At 53.4% G+C, this 24,295-nt stretch overlaps 1 protein-coding gene across 5 annotated transcripts; it reads left to right on the forward strand.

The window, feature by feature from the left end:
• The first annotated feature begins 374 nt into the window (after nucleotides 1-374).
• LOXL4 (lysyl oxidase like 4) lies at nucleotides 375-22,562 on the forward strand. Of its 5 annotated transcripts, none has more exons than XM_081573593.1 (15): nucleotides 375-477; nucleotides 5,144-5,458; nucleotides 6,286-6,464; nucleotides 7,349-7,554; nucleotides 9,063-9,101; nucleotides 9,260-9,479; nucleotides 10,389-10,572; nucleotides 10,730-10,884; nucleotides 11,617-11,784; nucleotides 12,838-13,000; nucleotides 15,870-16,113; nucleotides 17,185-17,300; nucleotides 18,411-18,547; nucleotides 18,900-19,011; nucleotides 21,295-22,562. In XM_081573593.1, exons 2-15 carry the CDS (start codon nucleotides 5,179-5,181, stop codon nucleotides 21,363-21,365), a joined length of 2,274 nt encoding a protein of 757 aa, XP_081429719.1. In that variant the 5' UTR covers nucleotides 375-477; nucleotides 5,144-5,178; the 3' UTR covers nucleotides 21,366-22,562. The 5 variants fall into 5 exon arrangements, with proteins under 5 accessions (XP_081429719.1, XP_081429715.1, XP_081429716.1 ...); XM_081573589.1 differs by lacking the exon at nucleotides 375-477 and adding an exon at nucleotides 592-744 and having other exon boundaries at nucleotides 10,386-10,572; XM_081573590.1 differs by lacking the exon at nucleotides 375-477 and adding an exon at nucleotides 592-744.
• Nucleotides 22,563-24,295: the final 1,733 nt, after the last annotated feature.

The following is a 24,295-nucleotide window of genomic DNA, read 5'->3' on the forward strand; positions in this document are numbered from 1 at the left end:
AGGCCTCAGGCCCCCGCGGTACTCAATAAACTCAGAGGGTGCAGGGCAATGAAGAGGACCGCCTGTTCCTCCAAAGACAGCACACCTGCACCACACCATCCCAGACCTCATTAGAACTGAGCCCCCTGGGCCCCTTGCCAGTCCCTGCAGAAGGCAATCTGCGTTGTCCTAAGTAACCAAGCTGGTGGGACTCGGCCCCTGGGACAGTCCCCTTCGAGACCCACTGAACGTAATTCCCAGGTCAGCCCTGGGGTTGGGTGTACCACTCGGTTTGCAGAGAAGGAAGCTGTGAGTCCTCCGACGGGGACTCACGAGGCCACAGCGGGACTCGGCTGCCCGCTGGCGCTGCGCCGCCGCCGTCCTTTCCCGGGAACTCCGATCCTCCCACAATCTCTCCTGCTGCAGCGCGCCAGTTCCCTCCACGGAAAACAGCTGCCCCTCGACCCCCTCAACTTTCGCGACCCCGGGCTTTCCCAGGTCAGCGGGCTGCGAGTAGGCGCCGGGCCGCCCTGGATCGCGTCCGGGGTGGGGGTTCGCCGAGCCCTCAGAGGGGCCGACCGGCCGGGCGGGGCTCCCGCCGAGCCCAGGTCCGCCCGGGGGCGGGGCCTGCGGGCCTCCTCCGCGGCGGGCGGGGTGGGGGCGCCGCGGGCCGCAGCCGGATAAAAGGGCCCCCGGGAGCCCAGGAGACCGGTCTGCTTGGCCGCGGAGTCCTGGTCACAGCCCCGCAACGTCGCGCTCCAGCCGGTGAGCCCCTGCCTGGTGCCTGGCCAGGTCTGTCTCTAGCTGTCCTGTCTGTCTGCCTGACTTCTGCCTCTCTGGGGTGTCTGCAAGTCTCTGAGGGTTTCTGAAAGCTGGGAATGGGAGGGATGGGGGTTCCCTGGACAGTGAGCCTAGCCCCCTAGTTGCTCACCAACCTGTTGCCAGTGGAAGTATCCAAGTTGGGGAACTTGGCCCAAGGCCCTCCCTGGGTGGTGCATTGCGGCCTCGGGTGCCTGCGTGTCTTGTTTGTGGACACGCTGCGTGTAGTCCGACCGTTTCTCTGGCCTTCTCTCCCTGGGTTGGGGGCGGGGCAGGAGAAGGGGCAGGTAGGCTCAGATGTCACTCCTGTGACTTAGGGGACACAGAGGCAGAATGGAGCCGGCCTCTGGGAGGAAACAGACCAAAACTGAGTGTGCTGGGGTGGCCCAAGGGTTTGCCCAGGGATGGAGATTGGAAGGTGAAAAGGTGGGCAGAAGGCTTCAACCTCACAGGCCCTATGCCTGAACACGTGGACATTTGTCTGCACTGTGTCAGGCCGTCACAGCCAGTGGTCCCAGGGAGGATATCAGGGCTGAGAGTGGGGTGGGGGGTGGGTCTCACTCCCTCCCCAGAAAGCTAGAGAAGAAGCTTCTAGTGATTCCCAAGGCTGGTTCCCACCAGGATACCACCCAGTGCTCTCCCCTCAATACCTTTGGGTACTTTCAGTCCCCCTAGCGGGGCCAGGTCAAGCCAGGCCCAGGGTCCCCTGGCAGCAGCTGGTTCAGGTGCCTGTCTCCTTCAAGCTGGCAGGATCCTGGATCTGTCACTTGGTTGCACTCAGCACTGGCAACCAGCCCAGTGCCCTTACACCACGGCTGGGTCATAAATCAACCAGCAGCAGGGTGGAATTTCATTCATCTCCCTGTCTCCTTTCCTTCTTCCCCTTCCTTCCATGTCCATCCTTCTCTGAGAGCCCGGCTCTGGAACCATGATGCCTGGGTTTGAATCCTGCCTGGGCAAGTTACTTAGCTTCGCAGGGCCTCATCTTCTCATTTGTCAAGTGGAGATGTGTTCAATAAATACTTTTTAATGTATAATAATAATGATAACTTATTATTAACCTCCTCTCCTTCTCGGCCTTCTCCTCCTCCTTCTGACCCTCCCTCTACTTCACTTGGGAAAAGTACTGCCATTGTGGAGGCTGCTTCCTTCTCTAAAGAGGCTTCTCAGCCTGGTCCTCTTCTCTGTGCTCAGCGCCTGGGGAACAGCTGTGGGGAGACACTCCTCTGGGTTGTGGAGACAGGAAGCAAAGACACCAAGTACTCGGAAGGTTCAGGGTCTGGGCAGGGTGGAGGGCGCTTAATGGAGGCGTAGCCTTGAACCGGGTGTGTAAAGATGTGTAGGAATTTAACAATCTGAGCTAGAGAGAAAGGGTACTCCAAGGAGAAGGAACAATGAGAGCGAAGGCTTGGAGACTAGGAAACGGATGATGTGTTTTGGGGAATGTGAGTAGACAAGTGTGAGGTGAGCAAAAGCTGCAGAGGCAACTGCAGTGGGCAGGAAGGCTGGACTCTCCCTTTCTTGACTCGATTCCTGCTACTGCCCATCCACCTCCTGGGGGGCTTTCATGGAAGGGAGCTGCTCTAGCACCCAGGGTCTTTCAGCAGAGGCCCACCCCTGTCCGCCCAGAGGCTCCCTGGAGGGGAGGGAGCCTGTTGGCCCAGGGCTGCCCACAGCCTTTCATGCGGCCTCCACAGTACTCTGGGATGTCAGTCACACAACAGGCCTGCCCAGCCCACCCCTGGCCCATCACAGCATGTCCAGTGCCCCCCTGTCATTTTAGAGGAGCTGCACCTGCATCTCAGAGAGAAGAAAGCATCTGATTTGTGTCACATGATTTGGTGGTAGAATGAGGAGCATCCTGACTCCTGCTGTCGGGGAGCAGGGTCATCTTTTAGGCCAGACCCAGTATGACCTCTGGGACCTAACAGCTGGATGGCCCAGAGCCCAATTCTCCCATGGTGATTTTGGTTTGGCTCAGTCCCTAGCTGGCCACCTCCTCCTTAGGGGTGCACAGAAGAGGGAGTGGGGCATCCCAGGCAGCGGAGAGCACTCTGCATGTGGCGATAGCCAATGGGAACCCCCACCAGCTCCTGAGTGAAGAAAACAGGGCTTAAGTCTGTGTCAGAAGACATATGGAAAAGAAGGCTATCGGTACCGGGGACTCGCTGTTGAGTTGGGGACAGCCCCTCCAGTCCTTCTTTGTCCAAGGAGGGGCTGGGACCAACCTAGACAAGGGTTCTATAGTACGGCTGTTTCAGTTGCTGTTAATAATAGCTAACTATCCGTTGAGAGTTGCTCTTCTAAGGGTTTAACATGTATCCATGCATTTGATCTTCACAAGAATCCTATCCCCATTTTACAGAGGGGGAAGTTGTGGCATCGAGAAACTAAATAATTTGCCCAAGACCACCCAGAAACCAGCCGGTGGAGGTGGGATGTGAACTCAGGCACCTCACCCCCAGTCTGCCTGCCTAGGCACTCTGCTGTGCCGCCTCGCATCCTCGAATCTGCAGATACTTACAGGGTGCCAGCTACACACATGGCACTATTCTGGGCACTGGGGGTGCAACACAAAGTCCCCGTTCCCATGGAGCTTCATTCTTGAGCTCATTGGTGCACTTCTAGGCGCCTGGGCTAGCCAAAGCAGAAGGCTTGGTGGCTAAAGGAGATGGGGCTGGGTGCAGGAAGGAATAAGGACTGATTCTCAGCCAGAAACTAGCTTGTGGGGAAGGAAGGGGCAGGCGGCCCCTTAAGACCCTCCCTACTGAGAATTCCCAGCTATGGAATTCCCCCTCACCAAGAAGAGCAGTGGCCATGGAAGAAGGGGGACTCTCCCCAGAAAGAGCCCCTTGAAGACTCAAGCACTAAAGAAGTAGCCAAGGACCCAAACTTTGTCCATCCGCTCCTCTGGGCCAGCCTCGGCTGCCCATCAGCAATAGAGCAGGCCGTGCAGGAGCTTCAATACCAGTGGCTGCAGACACTCTGACAGCTGCAGCTGGGCATGACTGTTCTCTGTGCTCCTCCCAACCTTGCTACCAGGACCAAGGCTGCTAACATATGAGGAGGGAGGACCAGCCCCCAACTCGTCCCCATGGGGACCCAAAGAACATCTGACGATAGCCTCCTGGACATAGGGGCCCTCTCCCATGTCTGGTCACTGCCTCAAACACTCCCATGACCCATCACTTCCTACAGGATGAAGGGCAGACGCTCTACATGGTGCACACAGCCCTTGATCTTCTGGCCCCAACCTGTCCCTCTACCTTGGTCCCCTCCAAGTCCCTGATACTGCAGTACAGGATTAAGAAAGGGCACTCCCTGCTCTTGCACAAACTCACCTCTTTCCCTCTTTCTTCCCTATTCTTTCCCCTTTCCCTTTGAGGAGAACTCTTATTCATCCGGCAAGGCCCTGTTTAAATGTCCCTTCTCTGAAAGCCTTCCCTTACTCCTCATCTCTGAGCTTCATGAGGGCAGAGAGTAGTGTTTCACATGTTCACTTCTTTGCCCCAGCATCTGGCTTGATCATTGGCCTGAAGCAAATATTCCAAAAATGTTTGTTGACTCAATGTACAAATCATGCACCTCCTAGAGATGGAGCTTGCTGTGTGGTTTGGGCAAGTCTCTTAAACTCTCTAGGTCCTAATTCCTTATTTCTGGAGTTAGGAGGTTGAACCAAATATCCTATACCTCCTCTAGCTTGAACAGTCTAGCCTTTAGGGACCCCCCTTTCTACATGCATATGCTCAATCTCTCAGTTGTGTCCAAATCTTTGTGGCCCCATGGACTGAAGCCTGCCAGGCTCCTCTGTCCATGGGATTCTCCAGGCAAGAATAATACTGAAGTGGGTAGCCATTCCTTTCTCCAGGGGATCTTCCCAACCCTGGGACTGAGCCCACATCTCTTACATCTCCTGCATTGGTAGGCGGATGCTTTACCACTAGTGCCATCTGGGAAGCCCTTCCTCCATAGGAGACTACATCAAAAACAGCTCTTTATTGAGCACTTACCGTGTGGTAGGCTCATGGTAAGCACTTTATCAGTGTTTTATTCAACACTTGCAGCAACACTGGGAGGTAAGGATTACTACCCTCACCTTACAGATGAGGAGACTGAGATTCAGAAAAGCTAAACTTACAGCCAAGGAATGCTGGGTTTGAGCCAGATTGACTAATCTCAGAGCCCAGACTCAATCTGTGCCACCACACACACACCCCCCAACACCCTAACACACACACACACACACACACACATTTGGAAGGGCCCAGGCTGTCCTTTGTCTCTGCCAGCAGAAGAGGCCTGAGGTCAGAGGTGGTGATCATTGTCATGTTTACTTGTTCCCCAGGTGCCTTGACCCCAGCCGCCCTTGAAGTCACCATAATGTGGTTCCTACCAGCCGCCCTCCCCCTGCTCCCATTGCTCCTGCTGCTGGGCCAGACCCCTCCCAGCAGGCCACAGTCACTGAGCACCATGAAGCTACGGCTGGTGGGCCCTGGCAGCAGGCCAGAGGAGGGCCGCCTGGAGGTGCTGCACCAGGGTCAGTGGGGCACCGTGTGTGATGATGACTTCGCGCTTCAGGAGGCCACGGTGGCCTGCCGCCAGCTAGGCTTTGAGGGTGCCTTGACCTGGGCCCACAGCGCCAAGTATGGCTCAGGGGAGGGTGAGTAACTGGTGCTGCCCTGCAGAATGACAGGGGGATGGCAATGGGCTTCTCTGAGGGGTGGGCTCCCTGAGACTCCAACAGAACAGATGAGACCCCCACTCATCCTTTAATACCCAGCTCAAATGACTTGTCCTACCCTTGCATTCTCATTTGCAATGAGGCCATCACCATTGCCACCATCACTACCACTCAACTCTAAGTTCTTTGAACATAGCAATCACGTACAATGCATGTGTGCATGCATTCATTTCAGTCATGTTTATTGAGCACTTACCACGTGGTAGACTCATGATAAAATGTGTGCAGTTATTTCAGTCATGTCCAACTCTTTGTGACCCTATGGACTGTAGCCCCCCAGGTTCCTCTATCCATGGGGATTCTCCAGGTAAGAATACTGAAGTGGGTTGCCATGCCCTCCTCCAGGGGATCTTCCCAACCCACGGATGGAACCCACGTCTCCTGTGTCTCTTGCATTACAAGCAGATTCTTTACTGCTGAGCCACCAAAGAAGCCCATCACACACAATAGGTGCTCAGCAAATGCTGATGAGTGAATGACTAGATGGATGAGTGAGGGAACAGATAGACCTAATTATTAGACCTACCTAGCATTTTCCAAAAGCAGATTCGTTGGGATATGATTCTGAGAGGAGGCAGTAGGCAGGGTTGTAGAATACCAAGCTCCCAAGAGAACCAACTCCTCTCTCCCACCCCCATTTCCCACTCAGATTTTGGAAGAGGAAAGTGGGGTCCTATCCAGGAGGCAGAGCCCATGACTTACCTCTCTGTGTCTGTCCCCAAGCATCACTCATCCTCCCCCTACAGGACCCATCTGGCTGGACAATGTGCACTGTGTGGGGACAGAGAGCTCCCTGGACCAGTGCGGGTCTAACGGCTGGGGTGTCAGTGACTGCACTCACTCAGAGGACGTCGGGGTGGTATGCCACCCCCAGCGCCAGCGTGGCTACATTTCTGAGAGGGTCTCCAATGCCCTCGGGCCCCAGGTGAGGAGGCTGTTCAGGCCCTTGCCTGAGCCAAGGGGGTGGTCAGGGAATGGAGGGCCTCTGGGTGATGAACCTGGAGGAGGAGGGAGAGGAAAGGGAGCAGAGGGCAGGCTGGGAAGTGTCCCTGGAGCCCCAGCACCTGCTTGTGGCTTGGAGCAGGTGCATGGACAGGGCCCCAGCCTGAGGCAGGTGGGCAGGGACTCAAGGCTGGGCCTGCCAGGAATCACTGAAGCTGCTCCCCATGAGAGGGTAGGGGGTTGCCTCACCCACAAGGCCCGGCCACAATTGCTGTGTCTTCCGGGCACAAACAAACCGGAGCTAAAAACAGCCCAAGCCAGACAACAGGGGCAGGCAGGGCAGGTCTCTGACTCTTACCCTCTGCTGCCGGGCAGACTCAGCCTGAGGACAGCTGGCCCAGGCCCATTGGCTGGGGCGGCCATGACAGATGGCTCCTCACTGGTCTAAGTCATTCAGGGCTAGGGTTGGGGGCTCAAGGGCCAAAGGATCCTGCTGTGGTCTCAAGCAGCCGGTCAGTGTCCATCCTCCGCCCTCCTCAGGGTGCCATGAAGAAGGTCCCCCTGTGCCCGATGGAAGCCTCCCAAACTCCAAGGGCTCCCATCCTGTGCCCAGGGAGGGTGTGGATCTGCTTGGTCCTCTCTGGGGTTCAGGAAAGGACCCTAAACAAACCGAGCTTCTGCCTCATACTGTGTGGCCCTCAGCCCCTGCTTCCCCATCTCTGAGCCTCCGTTTCCAGCCCATCCAGTGAGGGTGCTGGGTGGCATGATCTCTAAGGGCTCTGAGCCCCAGCTTTCCCCTGTGAAGACCTGCAGTGGGCTCAGCAGGGACAGGACTCCTGGGGCCCACAGAGACCACACATCCCGCAGGACCGGCGGCTGGAGGAGGTGCGGCTCAAGCCTATCCTCGCCAGTGCCAAGCGGCAGAGCCCAGTGACTGAGGGAGCCGTGGAGGTGAAGTACGAGGGCCACTGGCGGCAGGTGTGTGACCAGGGCTGGACCAGGAACAACAGCAGGGTGGTGTGCGGGATGCTGGGCTTCCCCAGCGAGGCACCTGTCGACAGCCACTACTACAGGTAGGAAGGCACCACGACAGGTAGGAGGGCTGTGCAGGAGGCGGGGTTGTGGGGCGGTGGCTGAGTGTGTGTGTGCATACCCATGCATGTGCGTGTGTGCGCGCCCATGTATGTGTGTGTGTGTGTACATGTGTGTCTGTGTGCATGCATGTATGCATGTGTGTGTGTGTGTGCATGTGTGTGTGCATGTGTTTGGGACCTTGCAGACTGCAGCGAGACTGGCAGGAGTGGTGTCTATGGGAGGACATTCAGTGGGTGTTGGGATTGGGAGGGAAAGAGGCCCAGCCAAGGAATGTCCCTGGATTTCTGGGGTTATGGATCTCTCAATAATTAAGAGTGAAGATGAATTTTCAGACCCTGAGAAATTCCTAGAAACAATCAGAAAATAAACATCGTACTTGCCAATCAGATAGAAAGAATTGACAGTAGCACAAAATACTCCCAAAATGAAATGTTAATAAATGTAAAACTGTGTTCCTGATTAGAAAATTAGACCTGAGTAGTAAAGATACATTGCTGCCCACAAGGACAGATGGTGTGGGTTCCGGTCTAAGCTTTGCTGATAACAGGCTTCAGGTCCTTGGTAGGGCATCCGGGCCTCAGTCATCCAATATGCAGGGAATTCTCTGAACCCTGACCCAGTGAATTTCCTCAACTCGGATCTAAGCCAGGTTCTGATTGGTTTGTGTGTAAGCCAGGTGTGGGGTGGGGAGGCATTTGGGAGAGAAGACATAAAAATATTCTGTCAGAAACGTGACAGAACTGTCACAAGATTGCATCAGCCTGTAAATGATTACCAGTCAGGGTTCTACCCGCTCTGATCAGTGAGCACTTCGTATGCTTCTCATCAAGGGATAAATCTCCCACAGGATGTGAGTCATCTACCCTTACCAATCCCTAATCAGTTGTTCTACTCTGTGTCTCTGACTTAGCTGACCCTAGTTTCCAAGACCAGCCACGTGGCTCTATCCTTGGACATGACTGGGGTCTGGGTCCCTGACTCCATGCTGCCCGGTAATTGCACATCTGGGCCTGGCTAACTTGCCTACCACCCATGAGGAAGGCATCCTTGATTATAGCCTCAGTGTCTCTGGGTAGGCAGCCCCCAGCAGAAAGGTCTTCAACTTCCACCTGTCCCCAGAGGACTTTTGCCTGGGCCCCTTATAATGGGGTTGCTCTCTAAAGGCTGCCCTTCAAATAGACTGGGGAAAGGGCAAGCTTGGAGCCTCCTGCCTGGGGCAGCCCAGTGCAGAGGGGACCCGACTTTGGGTTTAGTCAAGGGACCTTGCTGGGCCCTGCTTTCCCTCGTTGTGAAGTGGAGATCGTCTTTATCTGTGGAGCGGCTACCCTCTCAGCCTGTGGCGAAGCTCAGCACTGAAATAAGATTTGTGAACAAGTGCACCAACTGTGAAGTCTAGTGCAAACTCAAGCACAGCTCTGAGGAACCAGGGTGACAGGGCTGGGACTTCTGCACCCACTCCACTCCCTGCCTGTTTGTTCCCCTCCAGGAAAGTCTGGGATTCAAAGATGAAGGACCCCAACTCTAGGTAAGGAGTAGCGCCCTCAGGGAAGGATGCAAACGAGGTGGCATGAAGGGCCTCCTTTCTCCCCCTTCCCCTTTCCAGGCCCCTCTCCCCTCCCCAATGTCTTGCCTCTCAGAGTCCTAAGCACCATTTCTCCACCCTCAGTCTCCCTTGTCTTCCAGACTGAAGAGCCTAACGAAGAAGAATTCCTTCTGGATCCACCGTGTCAACTGCCTGGGCACAGAGCCCCACATGGCCAACTGCCAGATGCAGGTGGCGCCAGCCCAGGGCAAGCTGCGGCCGGCCTGCCCGGGTGGCATGCATGCTGTGGTCAGCTGTGTGGCAGGGCCCCGCTTCCGTCCTCCGAAGGCGAAGCCTGGGCGCAAGGAGTCCAGGGCAGAGGTGGGTCTCCAGGGCCCTGCCCACAGGCCTGGAGGCCCAGGCCCCACTCACAGGACCCTGCTCCGTGGGGAGGGACTGACTGGTGGGAGGGGACTCTCCAGGAGAGTCAGGGGAAGAGGGGGGCGAACCCCCCATCAAGGGGACATTGGTTCAGACCAAGAGGAGAGCAAGTCCCAGAATGGTTGAACTTTGGGATTTATTTAAAAGGGCCCATTTATAACCCTACCATAAATGGAAAGCTGACATCACTGGCCAGGAATAGAAGGTAACCATAAAAACTGTAATTACACTGTAGCTGCATCCCATTGAAGGCCGAAGGTATTGAGCCCGAGCCTGGCCCTCATTATAAAAAGCAAAGAGCAAGTGCTGGGGAGGCATTGCGGGCCGACGACTCCACATGAGAGGGTCTCCTCATGGTGTAGGAAGGGATGGGAGAGAATTAACGGGAATGACTTCCCTACCATGCGTTTCATTAACACCACGTCCCTGCAGGTCTCTAAAATCATTTCACAGATCTGCTGGGGAAGCGTTGCTCTAGGTTCAGCCACAAAGCAGCAGTGAGGCTGGGTGAGAGGAAGGGACTCGCCTAGTGATTAGGTGGCAGGTTGTGAAGCCCAGGGACCCCAACTCCTGAGGCTCTTTTGTTGGGGCTGGAATTTGTTATTACGTTTCTTGTTACTGTTATTGCATAATAATTTATGAATTTGTTATTACTATTATTATTGTGGTGGTTCTTTGTTACTGAAGAAGGGGGAGAGGGTTGAGGGAAACAACTTATTCAAGGCAATAGCTGCAGGAGTCAGAGATGAGACTGGAACTCCAGGACTTGGCTCTGCCTGAATTGAAGGGACGCAGCCCCTATGCCTGCCTCCTCCTCACCCTCCCTGAAGCCAGGTGTTCTCCCAGCAGGAGATGAAGGTGCGCCTCCGCTCTGGGGCCCAGGTGGGCGAAGGCCGGGTGGAGGTGCTCATGAACCGCCAGTGGGGCACCGTCTGTGACCACGGATGGAACCTCATCTCCGCCAGCGTCGTGTGCCGCCAGCTCGGCTTCGGCTCTGCTCGGGAGGCCCTCTTTGGGGCCCAGCTGGGCCAGGGTGAGTGAGGAGGCCTGGGGTGGGGTGGGAGAGACTGGGTGTGCCCCTGGTCCATGCCCTGGTGGTCCTGGGGTGCTAGGGTCCAGGGCAGCTGCCATAGGGATGAGGCTGCTGAGATGGAGCCTCACACAGCCTTTCTCCCTGCTCCCTGCTGTAGCACTGGGGCCCATCCACCTGAGCGAAGTACACTGCAGGGGATACGAGCAGACCCTCAGCGACTGCCCTTCCCTGGAAGGGTCCCAGAATGGTTGCCAACATGACAACGATGCTGCTGTGAGATGCAACATCCCTAACATGGGCTTCCAGGACCAGGTGAGCTTGGGGCTGGGCAGCCCTGAGATAGCCCCGGACACTGCATGCAGCCAGTGGGGAGGGTTCATGAGAGGCGGCTAGAGCTCTGGGCCCCAGAGCCTGCCTGGAGCCAGACTGGACCGCCCTCTCCTCTGTGAGTCTCCCCTGGCCTGGCCTGCTTCCCCTCAGGGCCAGGCTCTGGCCTTCAGAGATGGCAGAGTCTCAAGGGGACTGACTCTTCAGGCAGATGGGCTCGCCTGCCCCACCCTCTCAGGTCCCCCGTGAAGTTGAGAGAGAAGCCACCCATGGGCAGAGGGCCGCAGGGTGTCAGCACCAGGGAGTGGTCAGAGTTCAAGTGTCCTGCTAACGTGGATTGCGGGCAAGTCTCTCTTGTCTCTGACCTTGGTTCTCTTCTGTAAAATGGGGTCAGCTGTCCTGGAGGGTCACTGTGAATGTGACGATAGATATGAAAGCACTTGACAATTGGTGAGTCATCATCGATGGCAGGATTTCAGGTAGATGGAAGGCAAGGCCTGGGTGCAGGCACTCTGAGTCAACTTTCTCAAGCAGGCAGGGACTTTAGGGACCATCCAATAAAATGTCCTCACTCTACAGAGGAGAGCAACCCAGAGAAGGGGAGTGTCATGTCCAGGGCTGCGTGGTGAGCTGGCCTGGACAGTCTCCCGGCCTGCAGCCCCACGCTCTCCCCCTCCTGAGGTGGCCCTGCTCCTCACACACCCCTGACCATTGCAGGTGCGCTTGGCCGGCGGGCGCAGCCCCGAGGAGGGGGTGGTGGAGGTGCAGGTGGAGGTGAACGGCGTCCAGCGCTGGGGGGCCGTGTGCAGCGACCACTGGGGCCTCAGCGAAGCCATGGTGGCCTGTAGACAGCTTGGCCTGGGCTTTGCCAGCCATGCCATCAAGGTAGGTCTCTGCCGTGCTAAAGCTGCTGACCCTTCATTCATTCATTCAACAATTAGTTATGAGTGGAACTATGCACCAATGAATGCTGGGTGCTGGCGATCCTGTGGTGAACAAGACACAGTTCCTACCTCATGGAGCAGTCTGTCGCCACACAGTCATGTGAGGGAGGCAGTTTTTCCTAAAACATTCACACAATGGGCACACAACTGTATCTGCAGGAGAGATGAGCAGATGTGAGCCAGATGAGGTGGGGGAGGAGTAAAGAGCCCATGTGAAGACCTTGTGGCCAGAGGACATTTGACTTGGTTGAGGAAATCAGAGGTGGAGTGCGGCTTCTAGAGTGATCGATCAGTGTGAAGTGCAAGGGTGGAGGAGGAGGCAGGAGCAAGACCATACAAAGCCTGCAAGGCAGATTTTTTTTTAAAGATTTCTTCCTTGCTATTTGGCAAACTGTTGGGGTGGGGGTTACTGTGAATACAGAGGAGCACACTATTGCAGGTGCCCAGCTGAGAATGCTGCTGGCTTGGATGGGGCTAGTGGCAGTCCTGGGGGAGACAGGTGGATAGATTCAAAAGATATCAAGGAACCGAAATCAAGAGGCCTGGGGCGTGGCTGCCATGGAGAAACTGCTTCAGCTTCTCCCACAGTGGCCTACCTGAAAGTACTGGGCACCCTTCACCCTGGAAAACTGGGCTCAACCCTGAGCACAACTAACCATCTAAGGTTGTATGAAGAATAGCTGGGGAAATGGGATAGGCCTGCGTGGACAGGAAGGGACCAGGACCATCGTCTTCAAACAGCTGAGGGCTGCAGTCAGGGAGAGTGATGGGAACAAGGCCAGTGGTGGAAGCCACAGCAGTGGATTTTGCCCTCATACACGGAAGGCATGTCTAATACCAGAGGGGTCCAAAGTGGCATCACTAAAGATTTTCAGGTTAAGGCTGGGCATGGCTGGGTGAGGGTAGTCTGCTGGGATCCAAGCCTCAAATGGGAGTCAGGTGACTCTAAGAGCATATCTCAGCCCTGACTGGGGAATGCTGGCTGTTTCCTTAGGACACCTGGTACTGGCAGGGGACGCCGGGAGCCAGAGAAGTGGTCATGAGTGGGGTGCGTTGCTCAGGCACAGAGCTGGCCCTGCAGCAGTGTCAAAGGCATGGGCCAGTGCACTGTTCCCACGGCACTGGGCGCTTCTCAGCTGGAGTCTCCTGCACAGACCGTGAGTAACGGGAGGGGCCAGTGGGACGGGTAGACGTGGCTCCCCTGGGTTGCCAAGCCTGCAACTCCCATCCTCAGGGAGGGCCCTGAGAGCTGGTTCCAGCTCCAAGGTTGGGCATGGAGGGAGGGCTGAATGTAGAGTACCAGCTCTGTCACTGACCGCGTGGGCCAGGTCACCTGCCCCATGGGGATACAAGCTCTGCCCCGCTCATGGAGCTAATGTGAGAATTAAGACAGAGAGTACCTGACAATGTGAGGATACACAATAGTGTTTTTCAGTGTTTGTGTCATGACCAATAGTTTACAAACAACAGCAACAACATGTTACCTTTAGTAAGGATAGTATTTTTCTCTTGATATTATGTCTGTGTGTCACAACATAGGGCTTCCCAGGGGGCTCAGTGGTAAAGAATCCACCTGCCAATGCAGGAGATGTGGGAGACTCAAGTCCAGTCCCTGGGTCAGGAAGATCCAGGGAGGATCTTTCTTCCTAGAGAAGGGCATGGCAACCCACTCCAGTATTTTTGCCTGGGAAATCCCATGGACAGAGGAGCCTGGCGAGCTACAGTCCAGTAGGTTTCAAGGAGTCAGATACAACTGAGCAACTAAGCATACATGCACATCACAATATAAAGTATTAATATATTTCTTGCTGTAGTTTGTAGTAAGAAAAGAGTTTGAAAGCTGTTGTAGAGGGTATAGAAATGTGAGGACATGTGGGCCTTACGGTGAGCTGTGGGATTTACCCAAAAGGCTTTATTTTAGGTCAAGACCGTTTTAAGGCATCCATCTACCCTACACCCCCAGATTCTTATGGTAGCAGCCTTTGTTTGACATATGCCAACCAGGTCTGGGCCAAGAACTATATGCAGTCCAGAGGCTGCAGGCTGGCACCAACCCAAGTGGCCACATGACCTTCTTCCCAGCCAGGCTTCAATGCCAAGACATCCTTCAGCTCCGTCAGCAAGCTTAGGGCTTTCACTCTGATCAGCGCCCATTGGAAGAGCACCAGCCTTTACAGCACATCTTCCCCTGCAGGGTGATGGGGTTTCCAAGTGGGTCTCCAGCCACAGCTCCTAGCGTACTGGGGGCCGGCTCCCCACTCTCTCCCCTCTTGGGACCCTGTGCCCCTCGATGGAGGGGCAGCTTTCCTCCTGAATTCATCTGATACTTCACAATGGCTGAGCACAAGCAGCCAACCCACCATCCCTGTGGTCGTCCCCATTTCTCCTCTGTGATTTTTCTCATTTCTTTCTTGCCTTTACAATCTCTTCTTCTCTCTGAAAGCACTCCTTTCCCTCAGAAATTCTAGGGTGTGCCTGTGGGCATACTGTTGTCCGTCTCCAAAATATACCTCAGGGATTCTGAGAGCATTTAGTGATAGTACAGACATCATGCAGCAAGCCAGCTCCCACCCTGATGCCCGTCCACTGAAAATAAACCCATGCTCCCATCTCACCATTGTCAGCGATGGCTCTGCCCCAAATCTAAACTGTAACCCAGTTTTTGCATGAACGAGCATTGAGAATTGGCAGTATTCTTTCTCGATGTTACAAGGCAAAAGCTGTGGATCTCCACATTTCTGCACTGATGCACAAGGGACCGCAGTGGTGGCACAGTGGCTCTGAGGATGGTAAGAGCCCCTGAGACAGGAAGGGAACCGGAGAGGCACTGAGTAGCCTGTGGAGATGCAGGCTCCAGCACGGTGGACTCCATGCACCAGGGCACGCAGTGTCCCGGTGTGAACACCCACGGTGGCCATCAGGGTAGAACAGGAGCCCTGGAGTACAGTCCAGGAAATGTAGCAGAATGGTCCAGAACAGCAGAGCCCAGGAGCAGGCTCGGAGATGAACTCTTGCAATCTCCAGCACTCTCCCTCTCACACTGCAAGAACTGAGGCTCAGAGAAAGAGCTGAGGTGACAAGCTGGGCATCAGCAGAGCTTCTGAGGGGTTATATGAGCCAGGCTTATAGATGGAGGCGTACTCTACAAAAACAATGCTAGCTTATGTCACTGCATGCTTACCACGGGCCATACCATGATCTCAGCACGTTACAGGTATTATCACACTCATATTATTCATTATTTGCATCTTGCTGCTGCTAAGTTGCTTCAGTTGTGTCCGACTCTGTGCGACCCCATAGACGGCAGCCCACCAGGCTCTCCCATCCCTGGGATTCTCCAGGCAAGAACACTGGAGTGGGTTGCCATTTCCTTCTCCAATGCATGAAAGTGAAAAGTGAAAGTGAAGTCGCTCAATCGTGTCCGACTCTTTGTGACCCCATGGACTGCAGCCTACCAGGCTCTTCTGTCCATGGGATTTTCCAGACAAGAGTATCTTACACATGAGGAAAATGATAGATGAAAGGATAAGCAATTCCCCTTAGTGGTGCAGACAGAAATTAAGCCAAGACAGGAACCCAGGTGGTCTCACTACGAAGCCAGCAAACTCCACTGTGACACTAGCGGCCTCCCAGCTTAAGGCGATAGATCTCTCCTGTTATGAGAACTCACATCGCCTGACTCCTAATGCGTGCTGCATGCTAAGTTGCTTCAGTTGTGCCCAACTCTTCGCGACCCCATGGACTGTAGCCCACCAGGTTTCTCTGTCTGTGGAATTTCCCAGGCAAGAATACCAACATAGGTTGCCATTCCCTTCTCCAGGGGATCTACCCAGGGATTGAACCCAGGTCTTGTGCATTGCAAACAGACACTTTACCGTCTGAGTCACCAGGGAAATCTCCTGACTCCTAAAACCTCCCTACTCTCCCGGGCCCTCCAAAAGCACTCAATCTGGAGGCAAGCCTGTTCCCTAGGCCGGAGAGCAAAACTGGCTACCCCCCTCACCTTGGCGTCTCCATGGTGCCCAGGTGCCCCAGACCTCGTGATGAATGCCCAGCTGGTGCAGGAGACGGCCTACCTGGAGGACCGCCCGCTCAGCCTGCTATACTGCGCCCACGAAGAGAACTGCCTGTCTCAGTCCGCTGACCGCATGGACTGGCCCTACGGACACCGGCGCCTGCTGCGCTTCTCCTCACAGATCCACAACCTGGGCCGGGCCGACTTCCGTCCCAAGACGGGGCGCCACAGCTGGATTTGGCACCAGTGCCACAGGTGAGCGCCTGCTCAGGCCTCGGCCCTAGGGGGCCAAAACCAGGTCCAGGGACCCAACAAGTCTGGTCCTTCCTGGGAGGGATGGGTGTGAGCTCGGGGAAAGAGCCTTCCTTCCTAGACACACTGCCAGCCCCGCCTCCAGGAGGCAGTGAGGAATCCCGAGCATCACTTGCCCTCTCCATCACTCTCTCACCTGCCCTGGACATACCCACGGATTCACCTCCCCTGTGGTATCCTACAGAGGTCCTCACCAGCAGAGATGGTCTCTGTTAGAAGGATATTTCTCTGGGGGCCTTAAGCCTTGTCTGTAACAGCCAGGTGAAATGGGGACTCCTAGAAACCTGGAGACGCAAAATAGCCTCCCGTCTAGGATGCTGGCTCTGCAGAAAAAGCTGGTTGATTTCTGCAGCAGCAAAGTGAGGCCCCCCAGGAGGAGCAAGGAAATATCGCTCCTGCTGGAAGGGGACAATGAGCATTCTTTCCTATCAGCAGCTTCCAGCCCAGACAGAAGGAGAGTCGTTGTCTACAACAAAGGCAGAATGGAAAAGGGTGTTTTTTTTTCTTCACACAGCTGTGGGTGGGGAAAGCTGAGAAGAGCGGGCAGTGACTTTGGGACTCGACTTCGCTGAGATAATAAGCATCTTTCCCTGTAGCATGGACTGAGTTGTCACTAGAACTGGACCGGAAACAATGGTAGCCATCTGGGCCCAGGCTGGCAGGGAGCAGCATAAGGGTCCCTCCACGCTCCGCAGCTCTGCTCCTGGGCTAGTCTCTGGTCATGTCCCTTCCTTCCACCTGCAGGGCTCTGGCCTTGTAGTCAGGCAGCATCTCCTGGAGCTTTGACCTCTCCTCACTTAGCTGAGACCCTGGGGGATGGGGCAGCTGTGTCTGGCTGCCTGGCAGGAGTGCCAGGAAAGTAGCGTCATACTAATCTTGGGTTTGGGAGGGAGAAGGGCACTGCCCTGCTATTATAACGCTCCTCTCTGGGTAATGATGGGGCCTGGTGCCTCAGTCCTCTCTGCCGACTCCTCTCCTGCTGCTGCCAGGCTGACAGCCCTGCCTCTTCCGCAGGCACTACCACAGCATTGAGGTCTTCACCCACTACGACCTCCTCACTCTCAATGGCTCCAAGGTGGCCGAGGGGCACAAGGCCAGCTTCTGCCTAGAGGACACAAATTGCCCCACAGGTACGTGGTTTCCTGTCAGCCCATCCTCCTCTGTCATATTGCCCCGGCCCCTTTGAGGTCAGGACCCCCTCTGTCCCGCTCAACAGCCTTAGGCATCTGGAGACTGGGGCCTGGCAACAGTCAGCACTTGAGGTGATTCAAAAAGACAAATTTCTGGGAATTCCCTAGCTGTCCAGTGGTTAGGACTCTGTGCTTTCATTGCTGGGGGTGCCTCGGTTCAATCCCTGGTAGGGGAACTAAGATCCTCCAAGCTGTGTTGCATGGCCAAAAAACAAATAAAGACGAATTTCTTACCTTCTCTACCTCCTCTGCATTCCCAGCATATTGTATATTATTGTTTAGTCATGAAGTCATGTCAGACTATTTCCATGGACTGTAGCCCACCAGGCTCCTCTGTCCATGGGATTTCCTGGCAAGAATACTGGAGTGGGTTGCTGTTTCCTTCTCCAGGGGATTTTCTCCAGCCAGGAATCAAACTCACATCTCCTGTATTGGAAGGCGGATTCTTTACCACTGAGCCACCTGGGAGGCCCAGCGTACTGTGTACCACTTTTAAAACACTTAACGCTTTTTTTGGATAATAGTTGCTGACCTGTTCACTTCTGCTGATCCTCTGAGGACATGGATTGTTTGATTCCTATTTGCATACCCACAGTTCGTAGCCCTTAGAAAGGGCATGGTGAAACACCAGGTTGGATGGACAAGTGAATTAGCATAGAGGGCTGAAATCTTCCAATCACATTTTTTCCCACAGTTCGTAGCCCTTAGAAAGGGCATGGTGAAACACCAGGTTGGATGGACAAGTGAATTAGCATAGAGGGCTGAAATCTTCCAATCACATTTCCTAGGCCAACAGGAATTTCCACTAGAACATCCAAAGAAATGATCTCTGTCACTGATGGACTTTGGTACAGTGCTGGATTCATGGTTAGTAGGACTTCTGGCTCTGATAGGCAGGGTCTTTAGGAAGCTCAGATCCCTAGTCTGACTGCATTTAATTGGCAAGGCTGTTATGAGGATTAAATGATGAAGGATGTGAAAGATCTAGCAGGTACTTTGTCCGGAGCACCTATGGAGAGCCTCAGTCACCATCAGTACCCTCCCTTACAGGAATGCAAAGGCGCTATGCATGTGCCAACTTTGGGGAACAGGGAGTGACCGTTGGCTGCTGGGACACCTACCGACATGACATTGATTGCCAATGGGTGGATATCACAGACGTGGGCCCTGGGGATTATATCTTCCAGGTAAGGGGGCTTCTCCATTTCTTCCAGATGTTCTGAAAGCTCTCTGAGGTCAAATGAAGGAAGAGCTTCATAAATAGGATCTCTGACATGTGTGGCACTTGAAGGGGCTACACTGTAGGGGAAAAAAAATCAGGATCCAGGACCTAGGTTTGAGTCCTGAGTCAAGGAACAGCGGGCAAGTCACAACTCAGTCCCCATCTGTAAAAAAAAAAAGGACATTAATGCCTACTTCCTAGGGTGATTGTAAGGATTAATGAAGAATACCAACACACTTCGCCAAGACTGCATGAAATGTTAAGGTTATCACAGAAGCCAAATTGCCTGTTTTCAGCCAATGCTTCTCCCACTCCAGGTGGTCGTGAACCCCAAGTTCGAGGTGGCAGAGTCAGATTTCTCGAACAACATGATGCGGTGCCGCTGCAAGTATGACGGGCAACGGGTCTGGCTGCACAACTGCCACACAGGTACCTGCGGGCCACTATACGGCCATCCCCATGTGGGCTCGGGGCACTGGAAGACCCTCAGCATCCCTGTGTGCAAGTAGAGTGTGCATGTACAAGGCTGAGGATGGAACAGAGATGAATTTCCTTTGATAGCTTCATAGAAGGTAGATTTCCCGAACAAACTGCACCTACCTCACCACTAACTACTTCCACAACCCTCTTTGTCCTTAAGGTTGTCCTGGAATCTTTCCTGTTATTTCAGACCGTGTCAGGATTTCCCTTTTCTAGTCTGTTACTATTCCCCTTCCTTTCATAGGGTCTGAGTTGCCTCCATCTCAGGCTGGCTGCCTCCCAGGCAAATGTAGAAGTCCCCTAGATCTGTGCTGCTACCTCCAGCTGTGATCCCTGCTTACATGGAGAATAGGGCTCTGGACGCTTGCAGAACTGGTAGTTTCAGACAAAGTAGCAATGATCCAGTGGGGGCAGATACACCCCCAGGGTGGTTGCCCCACTTGCCCGTAAAGAAAGGTAGCAGTTCCTCTGTCTTCAACCTTTAAATGCTTGCATTTGCTGTGGGGTGTGTGCATTCACACCCTCACTTTGCACATAGGGGGAGGAGCAGACATTCATTTAGTTGACAAACATGGGTTATGATCTATCTCTGTGTCGAACACTGTACCAGGCTCTGGGAACATAAATAGGAGTAAAATGCAGAGCTGAGTGTCAGGTAGGGTAAGCAAACATACAGATGGATACCCCAGTCCTACTGAGCACCCCAAACCACTGTGAACTAAGGCTGAGCAAGCAGAGTGCTTTCTGAACAGCAGCCTGGAGGCCAGTCAAGATTCCCCAGTGCTAAGCTGTTTCAGTCGTGTCTGACTCTTTGCGACCCTATGGACAATAACCTGCCACGCTCCTGTGTCCGTAGGATTCTCCAGGGAAGAATACTGGAGTGAGTTGCCATTTCCTCCTCCAGGGGATCTTCCCAACCCATGGATCGAACCCACATCTCTTACATCTCCTGCATTGGCAGGCGGCTTCTTTACCACTAGCTCCACCGGGGAAGCCCAAGGTTCCCCAGAGGAAGGGACATTTGTGCTGATTTCAGAGGAGAGACTGAAGTCAGAGAAGGGAGGAGCAGCAGAAAGAGCATAGGATTTGCCCTCAGAAGGTTTCACTGGGCATCAAATCCAGTTCTACCACCTTCCAGCTTTAAGACAGTGAAGAAATTTCCACTCAGAAGTCTTCTCTATTGTAAAATAGGGCTATGTACCCAAGTCCACTAGTGTTCTTTGCAGGGAGGGTTATAATGGTTCCTGCTAAGAGAATGGACTTTATCCTGTGGACTTGTGGAAACCAATAACAAATTTCAGTCAAGGAGGCAAGAAGATCAGGTTTATGTTTTCAAAAGATAATTCCAGCAGCGGATGAAGACAGTGAGGAGTAAGGATTTGAAAACTGTGCAACTGAAATAGATTCTGCTGCCATTAAGCAAGACAGGAACAGGAGAGAAATTAGGAGTTGGAGCCTAGAGACCTAAGGCTGCCGGCGTGAAGGCAGAGGCTCCATAACATTGGTGGCAGGCTGCACAGGGTCCAGGGGAGCAAAGAAGGAAACAGCGCAGCTCCGACCCCTCCAGGGTCCTTGCAGGAAACAGAGGGTGCACTCAGGTGCAAGTATGGGGTTATTTAATGAGAGGACTATCCAAAGGTGTGAGCAGGACTAGGGAGAGGAGGATGTTGAGATATCCAGGGATAAGGAAGACTGAAATGTTGTTATTACTTTAAGCTTAAGCAGGCAAAGGCTGCCCTGGAGCCAGGTGAACACTTGTGCTGAGGAGGAAGGAGGAGCTGGTGGGGCTGGAATTGCAGGAGACCATTGATGCAGGACAGGGGAAGAAATAGCCCGACCTCTCTCTCCTTCCATCCTGTAGTCTCTTGTTGCTTCCCACTGAGCTAAATCAACCAGAAGCCAGAAGAGGAGGGAGCCAGGGTGAGGCAGTCTCTAGGGATCAGGTCTCCAGGGCTCCGAGAGAACAAAGAAAGATAGACAATGAACGTGGGGAGGGGGCAAGGAGAGTGACCAACACAACCCTTCCCACTCAATAGACTATTCTTTCCCATGTTCCTGCAGCTAGGCAACCTGTCAGCATCTATTTCTCTAAAACGGGTCATTGTCCATGCCCATGACTAACCCAATGGAAAGGGCAAGCCAGGCAGGATGTATTGGTGTTTGTGAAGTTGTCAGTGAGGGGATGGGACTCTGGTGAGGTCAGCTACTTACCTGTCGTCCTTCGGTCCACAGGGGACTCATACCGAGCTAACACAGAGCTGTCCCAGGAGCAGGAGCAGCGTCTCAGGAACAACTTCATCTGAAGCCGTCACCACACGCTCCCAGCTGCTGCCCACACACCAGATACCTCAGCTTACTGGAGCCATGCCCTTCACCGAGCCCTGACACAGAGGGAAAGGGGCCAGCGCCAAGAAGCACCAGGAACCTGCTCAGGAAGCCTTTAGATGGCAAGATCTCCAAACCATGATGGCACCGCTCCCTCAGGATGGCTCTGGGTCTGATCCCTGGGGGCCTATGGCCTCCAGGCTTTGTTTAGCTGAGCTCCTCTCCTGTAAGGAGACCTGGTCTTCCCAGGATCTTGCCCCTGAGCTCCTGGTTCAGGAGGTACCAGTTCCTTAGGAATGTACTGTGGCCTGGCTCCCCATCTAAATGGTGCTTTGCAGATGTCTCAGAGGGCCAAAATGCACAGGAGGAGGAGTCAGCTCTTTGCTAGGAGCTCTGAGTGACACAACTTGTGTCAAAGTCACACCTGGCAGAGAAGCTGGTGAATTGAGTCCCTTGCTTGATCTGTCCACACTTAGAACTCAGCTGTCATGCTCTTCCAGAGTGTTCTTTAGTGCCCTTAACTTTATCCTCCTGCACATATGGCTGTTTCTAATATCCTTGGAGGCTTAGGCCTCAAGCATCCCCTTATCTCCTGATGGGCCCAAACCACCAGTTCCTGAGTGCTTGAGACAGGGCAGGATTCACAGAGTGGCCAGATACAGCCTTCCTGCAGAGCAGCAAGAGAAGGCCCAAAAGGAAGATGACTGGGGCAATGTGGACCCCAGCCACTGCCAGCGTCTCTGCCAGGGAAAAATGCTTGCCATAAACCCAGCAGGCGAGATCACTGTGCATCTCAGGACTGGCCTAAATGTTGAGTCCCCCAGGTTTCTGGAGTGAACTTTCCATTGAATAAGTTTTTGAAGTGGAAAGAACATCAGTCAAACAGGCCACTCATCTCTGTAGGAAAAAGAAGACAGGTCTAGTAGAGTGAAGGCTAGACTATGGAGAAGTCAGAAGGGGGAAGATTTAGCTTAGTTAAGGATTAAACCTAGGAAAGGCCACCATCTCTGCTCAAGGTGGCTGTGATATGCTCTTGCTCAGGTGAGGTTAAGATCCTATGATCTTCTTGGACGTGATTCTTAATCCTGTCTCCACTTGGACACACTTGAGAGATGATCTTCACAGGTCTGACGCCCTCATGCCAATAAAGGTTGCTCACTATGGACTGCTACAAAGCAAGGCTGGATGTGATTCTTGGCAGTTCCCAGCACATGAACTCTACCCCTTTTTACTCCCAGTGACCTGGTTTCTTAAGATGTGTGGGGTGCACGTGCTACTCACACATCCCCTGGAGGAGGGCATGGCAGCCCACCCCAGCATTCTTGCCTGGAGAGTCCCACAGACAGAGAAGCATGGAGGGCTACAGTCCCGAGGGTTGCAAGCAGTCAGACATGACTGAAGCAACTTAGCATGCACGCACACACTGCTTCCCAGTTCCCTCCCTAGGCTCCATGGTGAAACGTGGGCTGGAAAGGTTAAGGGATGAGCAGTAGGAGGAAAGAAGGAAAAGTCCAAAGACGGTCAACTTTTACAAGGAAGGCTGCAAGGCTGAAGTGAATAGTCGTAGACGGGGCAGAATTACCATAGTGCTCCCAACCCCGCACAAGAAAGCTGCCCCTTCTCAGGGAGTAAAAAGGGATATCCGCCCTGGGGTATCCTCTAAATACAAAGAAGGGCTTTCTTCTTCTTCTCCTTTACCTCCCCTCTTCGCAACTTCCTCATCTCCTTCCTTAGGCAGAGGGAGCGTTATACTTTGGCATGGCAGTTTAGGTAAACAAAGGAAGGACTGATTTCCTGTTGGATCCAGCAAACATCTCCCAAACAGTAACAACATTATAGTCACACATGCTGCTAATGGTCTGTGAAAGAATGTGTGGCTGGTGGGGGAGCGTGTGGTGACTGATGACTAGATTCCAGCACGGAGGTTACCCACAGCTTCTGGCTGGATCCGGTTTCCAAGAAGGCCAGAAAAAGCAGGCCAGGCGGCCAGCCACCAGCTCTGCTCTCAGTCTCGGTGCCCACATCACACGTGTGATAGGTGCAGCCAGTTCTAATTCTTGGAAAAAGCTATATAAGGGTTGTGCTGTAACGCCTCTGAGTTGAAAGGGAAGGACATGGGAAGATGTGGCTGGCATGAGTTGTAACTAAATGAGGAATGTTAACAGAATACCAACCACCAAATTCCAGACAGAACCAAAAATGTCCAAAGATTTTTCACCTTGGTGTTCTTCAGTCTCACAGAAATTGAAGTATTAGGAACTCAGCTTACCATTCAGATGCCTAATTTATACCTATTCCACAAAGACTTCTATTCTATGAGGAGTATACTGGAAATCAAAGGGGAATGTATCTTCCTACTATAAATTCCAGGTAATACTGAGATTCACAAGTTCAACATATAGGAAGCAATATACATGCATAGCAAAGTGTATTAGCTGTCTTATCAAATATCTAATAGAGCCAGTGGCAGTTATAAGGAGCTCTCCAGTTAGCTCTGTGTGTGAAGGTGTGGTGTGGATACAGCCAAGGATTTGGTCCCCTCTGGACAAGCTCACTGTAGTCTGTGCTGGGCCTGGGCAGGCCCTCTTATCTCCAGCCAGTGTATATTAATTTCCTCTACTGGAAAATCTACAACTAAAAAGCACACTTTCTACTAATGGTAGAAACAAGGGCACTCCATACCTTTCAGTATTGGCTAAAAAATCCTTTCTATGGATCTATTTATAAGGATAAACCAAAGTTAAAGGCGGCTGATTATTATCTGGAAAAAAAGTTTTAGTTACTGGCCACCAAGTACATAGCGTTAGAATGAGGATAAAAGTAACGTCTTGAAATTATGAGTTCTGTAAGAAAACTGAGTAATAAGTATGGGACTATACGTTACCATTAACAATGCCCTTAAAAGCCA

This window comes from Giraffa tippelskirchi, chromosome 2 (assembly GCF_054371585.1).
Source record: "Giraffa tippelskirchi isolate mGirTip1 chromosome 2, T2T-mGirTip1v1.2.pri, whole genome shotgun sequence".
NCBI lineage: Eukaryota > Metazoa > Chordata > Mammalia > Artiodactyla > Giraffidae > Giraffa > Giraffa tippelskirchi.